Consider the following 10595-nt stretch of genomic DNA (forward strand, 5'->3'; position numbering starts at 1 on the left):
TGTGGGCGGGGCTCCGGGGTGAGGGCGGGCCGTGGGAGAGGGCGGGGCTCTGAGGTGTGGGCGGGGCTCCGGGTGAGGGCGGGGCTCCGGGGTGAGGGCGGGCCGTGGGAGAGGGCGGGGCTCTGAGGTGTGGGCGGGGCTCCGGGTGTGGGCGGGGTCTGGGGTGCCGGAGGGCCCTGGAAGAGGGCGGCGGGGACACTCCCACGTCTGTTTGGCAGGGGAGCTGAGCCATCAAGTGGAAGAGAAGGAGTCTCTGATTTCACAGCTCACCAAAGGCAAGCAGGCCCTCACCCAGCAGGTGGAGGAGCTTAAGAGGCAACTGGAAGAAGAAACCAAGGTAGGAATGCCTCTTTCTGGGACGGCGCAGCCAGAACCCCAGAAGCCACCAACACTGGTCGCAGGCGGTGCAATGGCAGGAACCCCCACGTTTCTCCTCTGCTGCGCAGGAACCTTTAGTAACTTATCCTCTGAGGTTACAGGACTTGGGCCTTGCATCTCCTTCCTCAGAGCCGGGGTGCCCCATCCTCTGGGTTCCTCTGCCCCCCACGCGGTGCTCTGGTAAACATCCCTCTCCGGCCAGGGCAGCCCCCCACCCCATTCACTGCACCAGCCTGACCATCCCTACCTCCCCCCGTGTATTCTTTCCTCATCCTGGCCACCCGAAAGGCCCTCCTCTTCCTTCCACATCACTCATGTGTCGCCTGCTACGGCACCTGCTCTTCAGCTCTCCTCCAAAATCACTGCGTGGCTTTCGGGGCCCGTTTGGGGCACGTACATAAACTCGCACATCGTCATCACGGTCTTGACTCTGATATTGAGATATTTACGTCCATCATGACCACATCCCCACTGGTCTATAAACGCCGAGGCAAGAATAATTTTTCCCTCATGGTAAACAGTAGGTACAGTGCCCAGTAGAGCAGTGCACACAGCAGGTGCCTAATAAATGCTGCCGGTGTGTGTTCAAGCGTTAGGAGTCCAGGGGTCCACAACACTATACTCTGATATTTGAGGTGGCCACGCACCGTCTAAGACTTACAAGGCAATCTTCTGGAATTTTCCTGAGCTCCACTTACGCCTAAGAAAGAACAAGCACTTTATCTAGTCTCCCATCTTCCTGTCGTTTGCTAACGGTCTTTGGGGGGCTGGGGTGGGGGTCGTGGCAAGAAGCAGAGTATGAACATGCAACGAGAAGGTCCATTATAGGAATGAGGCTGCCCTCTGGCCAGGGTACCGTAGCAGCTCAGCTCAGGGAAGGCTTTCCATAGCATGGCATCAAATAGCGAGCAAATTACTCCTTTCTCGTTCTGTTTCCATTCTCCTGGTTGCATAAGGAAAAGATCTCAATTTGGATACCATCTCTCTAGCATGCGCTTATTTTCCTTATACAGAGAGGAGGCCTCCGGCACAGAGCCGCGCCAGAAAGTACCTAGCTAGGTGATAGATAACGATGCTCAATCTCCACGGCGTTTATTCTTACGGTTCCCTCCTGTTTATGGCAAACGCTAATGCTCTGCTATCTAACGCAGTTTAATAGTTTACTTCTGAAATACATACATTTAAATATAATAAGGGTGTCAGCCGGAAAAAAGTTTTTCAATAAAATGGGACATACACGGATGTGGCGAAGCTTTGCGAAGGCAGCTTGGGAATAGTTCGCGCTGGGAAATGGCGGTTTAAAGTGAAAACACCGTAGCTTGGAAGACGGCCAGACGCCTCTGCAATGTCACCATCGTGCTGCCGCAGGCCAAGAACGCGCTGGCCCACGCGCTGCAGTCCTCCCGCCACGACTGTGACCTGCTGCGGGAACAGTACGAGGAAGAGCAGGAGTCCAAGGCCGAGCTGCAGAGGGCGCTGTCCAAGGCCAACAGCGAGGTGGCCCAGTGGAGGACCAAATAAGAGACGGACGCCATCCAGCGCACAGAGGAGCTGGAGGAGGCCAAGTACGGGGGTCCCGGGATGCGGCGGGAGAGGTGACCCCGGGAAAACAAGTGGAGGGACGGATCATTCTGCCTACTTGGAGAGACTCCCTCTTCCTTCCTCCCTGGGCCCTTGAATTTTCTTAATTTTTCAGATAGGGCCTCCCTGTCCCTCCCCTGGGACTGTCCATCCCACCTGTTCCCTCGGTGGCTTCCCGGTGGCCTGCTTTGCCACCCAGCACTTGGCGATTCTTCAGGCGATACCTAGACCCTGTCCGCTCATCACTTTCTAGGGCTTGGTCTTACCAAGTTCCCGTCCTGAACAGACTGTCCCTCCTCATCCAGTCCAACGGGTAGTTCTGAATAGTCCAAGGGGGAAAATATCTGGTTCTTTTAGGAAAAAGCTGGCACAGAGGCTCCAGGAAGCAGAGGAGAACACAGAGGCGGTGAGCGCTAAGTGCGCCTCCCTGGAGAAGACCAAGCAGAGGCTTCAGGGGGAAGTGGACGATCTGATGCTGGACTTGGAACGCACCAACACAGCCCGCGTCGTCCTGGACAGGAAGCAGAGAGACCTGGATAAGGTCTGCGCACCCCCGTCTCCCGAGATCCGCAGCTTCTCCCGCTTGGATGCGCAAGATGCACCTGCCCTCAGGGAGACCCTCCGAGCAGCAGATCAGTGTGGGCAGTTGGGATTTGCAGGGCCTCTTTGCTTTTGTGACGGTGTCTCCAAAGCGAATTTTTAGAGAAAGCTGATTCTGATTACTTCGAAGACCCTAACACCTCTGGGAACACAGCAGACGACCTGTGGGAAAATCAGAGCCCGAAGCCCGTGATCTAGAATGCGACCCATCCTGTTTCTTGGGGCCCCAGGATGGGAGGGTGAAACCGTGGCATTGCTGACACACGCTCCTTGTTTTCATGGGCGCCCCCAGGTTCTCTGGCCCTTTCCGCTGCTCACGTGTCCCTTGGTCATCTCCCAGGTCCTTGCAGAGTGGAAGCAAAAGCTGGACAAGAGTCAGGCTGAGTTGGAAGCTGCTCAGAAAGGATCTAGGTCACTTGGTACCGAAATCTTCAAGATGCAGAATGCCTACGAGGAGGTGGTGGACCAGCTGGAGACCCTGAGGCGGGAGAACAAAAATCTGCAAGGTGATGGGGCACCTGGGGGGCTCAGGCGGTTAAGCGTCCGATTCTTGGTTTCCACTCAGGTCATGATCTCAGGGTCCATGGGTTCAAGCCCCGTGCCGGGCTCTGTGCAGACAGCATGGAGCCTGCTTGGGCTTCTTTCTCTCCTCTCTCTCTGTCTCTGCCTGTCCCCATCTCATGCTGTCTCTGTCTCTCTCAAAATAAGTAATAAACTTTTTTTAAAAATCTGCAAGGTGAGCTCTCTCCACACCCCCCTCCATCTGCTCAGCTGACCCTGGAGCTCAGCCCTGCTAATGTATGGCAGTCACACCAAGGTCTCATTCTGCAGCAAAAAAGACAAAATGAATTGCGAAGCTCACCTCTTCTTAGGGGCCAAGGTTTTCTATGCATTCCATCTCTATGTGGCTTTGTGTCCTCGAACATGTCCCTAAGTCCCTTAGGACCTCAGACTCCTGATCTGCAAGATCAGACCAGACCCGATTCCCCCTAAAACCTCTTCTGGCTCCTAAAGACCGTGATTCTATATTCTATGCATTGAGTCCACAATTTCCTCCCCTGGCCCTTGCCTGGTACACACCTTGTGAAGTTCTAAGGGCCACGCGGTGTTCTCGCCACTGCTCTGTGCAATGTCCGGCGAGGCAACACCCGTGTCCTTCTGGCCCCTCAGTTGAAGGGCTCCACTGTATCCTGTCCTCTGTAAATGTGAACGAATCCCCGGTCCCCCCACGACTCCCGGCAAAATGCCTTAGCGGTTGCCTGGAACAGGATGAAATGGCCTAAATAGAGCCTGTTCTTTGCAGAAGAGATTTCCGACTTAACCGAGCAGATTGCGGAAACGGGCAGGAACCTTCAGGAAGTGGAAAAGACCAAGAAGCAGGTGGAGCAGGAAAAGTCAGACCTCCAGGCTGCCCTGGAGGAGGCGGAGGTAAGCGTCTGGGACGTGACGGCTCGGGAGGGCGGGACGCCGAAGGAGGGGGGACTTGACCATGACTTTGGGGCCATCTCCTGCCAGGAGATGCAGAGGAGATTAACATCCAGCCGTCCCCGGGGAAACAGCTGGGCTGTGTTTCGCCTCCAGGGGCCCCTCCGGCTCGGCTCATCACATCTCCCCTCTTAAAAATAAATATATGTGTTCGTTATGCCCTCAATGTCTTCCTCTCAGGAAGCAAGTCCTTAATCACCAAACACCCTGAGAGCCATCTTTTCAGAGTCACACATGACCATCTTTGGCCGCCGGGAGTTCTGTAAAAGTCAGCACACAGACTCAGTGTCCCGATGCCCTCATCAGCGTGGCCAGCGCAGGGCGGGCGGACTGTGGAGCTGCGTCTAGGGAAATGTGCTTAATGCAGGATGACGGGTAGGCAATGACCCTGTCATTTTAGGGACTAGGCGAGCCCTGACTTACAGTCACTTAGGATAGACTCGCCCAATAAAGGTTTTACGAACTCAAAAAGATGCTCTGTCCTCCTGACATAAAATTGTCCGTAACAGGTACACAGGTTTATTTCCGGCTTCGTCACTAGTAAGGGTCATCTGAGGGGAAATTGCTTGACCCCTACTCCTCTGTAAAATGGGTAGAATAATGCCCATTTTATCGTAATGGGGCAGAAAAGGGCCATTCAGGAAGACGGGGTAGAAAAGGGCCGTTCAGAAAGACGGCCACCCACACCACCACCCCCCAGTTACCCCTCTGCTTTTATCAGGGTTCCCTGGAACACGAAGAGAGCAAGATCTTGCGCGTCCAACTGGAGTTGGGCCAGGTGAAATTGGAGCTTGACCGCAGGGTCACTGAGAAGGACGAAGAAATCGAGCAGCTGAAGAGAAACAGCCAGAGGGCCGCAGAGGCCGTGCAGGGCTTGCTGGATGCGGAGGTCCGGAGCCGGAACGAGGCCCTGAGGCTGAAGAAGAAGATGGAGGGCGACCTCAACGAGATGGAGGTGCAGCTGGGCCATTCCAGCCGCCAGGTGGCAGAGACCCAGAGACACCTGCGCACCGTGCAGGGCCAGCTCAAGGTCAGCGCGCAGGCAGGCTGGGGCGGGCCCCGCGGACTCGCAGCCCGCCCCAGGCTCCGGCCTCACGCCGGTTCTCCCCCCCGCACCCCCTGCACCCCGAAGGACTCGCAGCTGCACCTGGACGACGCCCTCAGGAGCAACGAGGACCTCAAGGAGCAGCTGGCCACTGTGGAGCGCAGGAACGGCCTCCTGCTGGAGGAGCTGGAGGAGATGAAGGCGGCCCTGGAGCAGGCGGAGCGGACCCGCAGGCTGTCCGAACAGGAGCTGCTGGACACCAGCGACCGTGTGCAGCTGCTGAACTCGCAGGTGCGTCCGTCCCGTGGGGGCCAGGAGGGGCAGGCGGGGCCCGGACAGTGGAAGGCGGCACCTGCCCTTCCTGCCAGGCCAGCGGTCAAGACCAAGTTGCCTCAAGCTGTAGTTCTTGGAATAACTGGGCTCCAGATGCCAGATTTCTGAGCTGTCATTCATCTGAAGATACGAGCCGATGCACGCTGTGGGGAGATCAGAGGCGGCAAGAACGAATTATTATATAGAGAGACCGGAGGAGGCAACATCCAAGCCCCGATCTTGGAAAATTAGAATTATCTTTCAAAATAAATATTTGTTGGGGCGCCTGGGGGGCTCAGTAGGGTGAGCGTCCGACTTCGGCTCAGGTCATGATCTCACAGTCTGTGGGTTCGAGCCCCGTGTCGGGCTCTGTGCTGATAGCTCAGAGCCTGGAGCCTGTTCCAGATTCTGTGACTCCCTCTCTCTTTGACCCTCCCCTGCTCACGCTGTCTCTCTCTCTCTCTCTCTCAAAAATAAATAAAAAACGTTTTTTAAAAAAACAAAATAATTATTTGTTACTTCCTTTATAAAAGTTTTTAAAATTTGTTTAACTTTATTTGTTTAATTTTGAGAGAGAGAGAGAGACAGAGAGAGAGAGAGAGAATCCCAAGCAGACTATGCACCATCAGCACCGAGCCCAGTGCAGGGCTCGAACACACAAACTGGGAGATCATGACCTGAGCTGAAATCACAAGTTGGACACATAACTGACTGAGCCACCAAGGCGCCCCTGCCTTTATGAAAGTTTTTTTAAAAATCCACTGTTGCAAAATACAGAGAATACAAGCAAATGTATAGAAGAAAAGAAATATCCCGGGGCACCTGGGTGGCTCAGTCAGTTAAATGTCCAACTGTGACTTGGATCATGATCTTGTGGTCTGTGGGTTCAAGCCCCACGTCAGGTTCTGTGCTGACAGCTCAGAGCCTGGAACCTGCTTCGGATTCTGTCTCCTTCTCTTTCTGCCCCTCCCCCACTTGCACTCTGTCTCTCTCTCAAAAATAAACAAACATTTTTTAAAAATTTTAAAAAGAAGAAAAATACCAACCACAGTGTGACTATTTTGAGATCTTTCTTTTTTTTCCCTTTTTTAATAGTTTATTGTCAAGTTGGTTTTCATATAACACCCAGTGCTCATCCCCTCTCATTACAAGCTCTTATTGATGTCTATAATTATTATATTTTTCTGTACAAATGTGACCAGTCTTTTCACAGCTTCTTATCCTCACTTTAACAACCTGCCTGAACATATTTCCACAGCTTTAAATAGTCTTCTTTGGCTATTAAAAGAAAATTTTTTTTATTAATATTTATTTATTTTTGAGAGAGAGAGGACACAGCGTGATCAGGGGAGGGGCAGAGAGAGAGGGAGACACAGAATCTGAAGCAGGTTCCAGGCTCTGAGCTGTCAGCACAGAGCCCAATGCGGGCTTGAACCGTGAGATCATGACCTGAGCCGAAGTTGGACACTCAACCGAGCCACCCAGGTGCCCCAGCTGTGCATCTTTTAATCCTCGCCAATTTTATTGTTGAAAAACACCTCACATTTAAACATGTTTACTTCCTTGATTACTAAGGAGGTGAAACATTTCATTCTATTTGTATTTCCTATGAAGCGTTTTGCCTATTTGTATTTTGTGCCCTGTTCTCTTACTTGTGAGATCTGTCGTTTTTATAAGTTAAGGAAGAGAGTGTTTTTCACCTATATACGTTGCAAGTGTTTTCTACTTTGTTTATGGTGTGTTTTGATCATTAGAATTATTTCACATAAGGTACACCTAGATGGCTCAGTCAGTTAAGCATCCGACTTTGGCTCAGGTCATGATCTCACGGTTCCTGAGTTCGAGCCCCACATCGGGCTCTGCGCTGACAGCTCAGAGCCTGCTTCGGATTCTCTTGCTCTGCCTCTCCACCCCCTCTCAAAATAAGATAAACTTTTAAAAAAAGAAGTATTTCATGTTTTATGTACTTATGTCTACCCATCCTTTCTTTGCTCCAACACCTTTTACTGAATAATCTATTCTTCCTCAAGTATGGGAAAATCTACCTTTATCATTCACTCAGTTATTTTATGACTGGTCAAGAATAAAAGAGTACCTAGCAAATCCCCACGTGGAAAATAAGAAACATGATCGTGATTTGTTTCCTTCCTCGCCCAACTTTCTCCCTCTCGGGAGAACTATAACCTGTACCCCTGGCACATGATTTTCCCTGTAGAACACGAGCCTGATAAATACCAAGAAAAAGCTGGAGGCCGACATAGCACAGTGCCAGGCGGAGGTGGAGAACTCGATGCAGGAGTCCAGAAACGCGGAGGAGAAGGCCAAGAAGGCCATCACTGATGTGAGCAGAGGGCAACACGGTGGTGGTCAAACTTGAACCCTGGTGTGCCCGCCCAGCTCTCTCAACTGGTTTTGTTTCACTGCTCACAGGCGGCCATGATGGCCGAGGAGCTGAAGAAGGAGCAGGACACCAGCGCCCACCTGGAGCGGATGAAGAAGAACCTGGAGCAGACGGTGAAGGACCTTCAGCACCGTCTGGACGAGGCCGAGCAGCTGGCCCTGAAGGGCGGGAAGAAGCAGATCCAGAAGCTGGAGAACCGGGTAGGGTGGCTTGAGAGGCTCCCCGAGCGCCCCCCTCGGGCAGAGCCTCAGTCCAGAAACTCCGTGCCTCCTACATCCCAACACACACCCCCACCCACGGTACAGGGCTTGTGGCTCGATGGCTGCGGGGCAATGACACCTATAAATGCCCACATCCTGTTTTTATAGCAATTCGGACCCAGGGAAATAAGGGGAAATATACATTCTTAAAATCGCGTATTTGGTGAAGTCCCGTTTCAGGCCAGCCTCCACCTTGGTGAGCAGTGGCCCATCCTACCTAAGTCTATGGTCCTCTTCACCTTCAGCTCCCGTACCCCGTCCGGATCTCCCGGTCCCGTGCAGTCAGCAACACAGTGCTCCGTCCCAGACTGGCCCCTCCCCCAGGGCCGATGCCCCCAAGAAAATTCAACGCCCTGCCCCAGGCGATCCCTCTCTGTCTGTATCTGGGACCTTCTTTGTATTTGTTTTCCTTTCTTTGCTAATTTCTCCCTTGGTTTCCTGTACCCATTGCTTCTCCCTTTAGATGGGGTTTTTTTTTTTTCATTTGTTTTGAAAATGGGCTCCATAATCAGTTGGTGTTCTGGAAAAGCACTCCTTGGGGGGTAGTTTGAAGAAGGTCCCTGTTGTCCCAGAGGGAGGAAATGGAAACGGGGGAGAAGAAGGGGGTGAGAGGCCAAGGGAAGGAGACAACCTCTCCCAGCCGGGAAGGGCCTCACGTGCATCAGTCTCCATGCCAGTCTCCCAAGGGCGTGGTCACCAGCACGTACACACTGTAAAAGGGGTCTTTTGACTAAAAAAAAGGATGTGGACACGTGAGTAACAAAAGCCAACACCAGGGGGCGCCTGGTGGCTCAGTCAGTTGAACGTGGACTCTTGATTTCTGCTCAGGTTATGATCTCACGGTTGGCGAGTTCAATCCCAGCATCAGGCTCTGCGCTAAGCGCGTTCCCCCAAAAGTCTTTAAGTGCTTCTTTTTCATCACTCCCAGCCACACTCTGTCAAAGGAGTTTAGGTCCGTCCTTCTCACGGACCCCTCCACTGAGGGAGCTATGAGATCCCATGCTACCTACCCTCCGTGATTCTTTGATTCCTGGGCTGGCAGGGGGCCCTCGGCCAGGCTCCCCCTCACATGCGAGCACCTCGACTGGCCTCCAATCCCAGCCGGCAGTTTTCTTTAGTTCTGTAAACCGCAGAGGCCACAAGAGCATTGCCAAGAACACCAGTGTTCTGTAGAACATACTGGGAACAGCTTCCCAGGGATCCGCTCCGAACGGTGCCCAGAGTTAACCTGTGCCGCTGGCGGATTTCGAGGTTGGTCTGCTGAGTCCACGGGCCCCGAGCTGCCCGCGTCTGTGGCCGCTGGGATTCCCCGTGGCCGGCCACCACCCTCACTTCTCAGCTCTCTCTGGACTGTGGGGCCAGTCAGGGCCACAGTTAGTGACCTGTGTTCTCGGTGACTGTCCTGTCCCCTCAAGACTTCAGCAAAGGCAGGGGAGCCTGGGGGGCTCAGTCAGTTAGGCATCTGACTTCAGCTCAGGTCAGAATCTTGAGGGTCGTGAGTTTGAGCCCCACATCCAACTCTGTGCTGACAGCTCAGAGCCTGGAGCTGCTTCAGATTCTGCGTCTCCCTCTCTCCCTGCCCCTCCCCTGCTTGCACTCTGTCTCTCTGTGTCTCAAAAATAAATAAACATTTTTGTAAAAATAAATAAAATGTGGTTCCTAAGTGCGAGGAGGAGACATTTTTTACAAACTATAATCAGAGGATCCCGAGTGGGCCGGAAAATGCTCCCCACTCACGAGTCCGCAGGAGAAGCCGGGGGCTCTGACCCGGACGCTGTGCTCTCCCCCACCCCCCCACCCCCCGTCCAGGTGCGGGAGTTGGAAAGTGAGTTGGACGCTGAGCAGAAGAGGGGGGCCGAAGCTCTGAAGGGGGCTCACAAATACGAGCGCAAAGTCAAGGAAATGACGTACCAGGTAAGGGTCTCCAAAGCCTCCCCGAGCGCAGCCCCCCCCCCCGGGAGCAGGGGCGGGTCCTGGGGACCTGGCACGGCACTCTGTTCGCAGGCCGAGGAGGACCACAAGACCATCCTGAGGCTCCAGGACCTCGTGGACAAGCTTCAGGCCAAAGTGAAGGCTTACAAGAGGCAGGCCGAGGAGGCCGTGAGTAGCAGGGGGGCACCCCAGCCCTGGGCGCCAGGGCGCCCTGCTGTGTGGTCCACGGAGCCAGAGACGTGGGTGTTCATTTGCAGGCTCCCAACCCCTCCTGCCCTGGTTTGAGTCAAGCAAGCCTGTCCCTCAGCCCCCAGCTGTAGCTCCCGGTGCCTCCGGCCTCACTGACGATGCCAGCCCCTCACTCTATCCCCCGCCCCTCACCCCATTCCCCCCTGACCCTCACTCTGCCCCCCGCCCCTCACCCCATCCCCCCTGACCGTCACTCTGCCCCCCCACCCCTCACTCTGCCCCCCACCCCCTCAGTCTATCCCCCCGCCCCTCACCTCATCCCCCCGCCCCTCACTCTGCCCCCCCGCCCCCTCAGTCTATCCCCCCGCCCCTCACCCCATCCCCCCCACCCCTCACTCTGCCCCCCCACCCC

General features: G+C 54.2%; 1 protein-coding gene across 1 annotated transcript in view; it reads left to right on the plus strand.

The window, feature by feature from the left end:
* The window catches only part of LOC120231459 (myosin-13-like), a 63880-nt gene that overhangs the window by 50946 nt on the left and 2339 nt on the right, over window positions 1-10595 (plus strand). Inside the window, 11 exon segments of the mRNA XM_039231631.1 lie at window positions 219-337; window positions 1747-1943; window positions 2317-2500; window positions 2900-3065; window positions 3863-3987; window positions 4766-5074; window positions 5177-5380; window positions 7617-7742; window positions 7832-8002; window positions 9872-9976; window positions 10067-10162. Of these exon segments, the coding sequence (XP_039087562.1) occupies window positions 219-337; window positions 1747-1943; window positions 2317-2500; window positions 2900-3065; window positions 3863-3987; window positions 4766-5074; window positions 5177-5380; window positions 7617-7742; window positions 7832-8002; window positions 9872-9976; window positions 10067-10162 (1802 nt within the window).

Source organism: Hyaena hyaena, unplaced genomic scaffold, assembly GCF_003009895.1.
Source record: "Hyaena hyaena isolate Hyena2069 unplaced genomic scaffold, ASM300989v1 scaffold_58, whole genome shotgun sequence".
Lineage (NCBI taxonomy): Eukaryota > Metazoa > Chordata > Mammalia > Carnivora > Hyaenidae > Hyaena > Hyaena hyaena.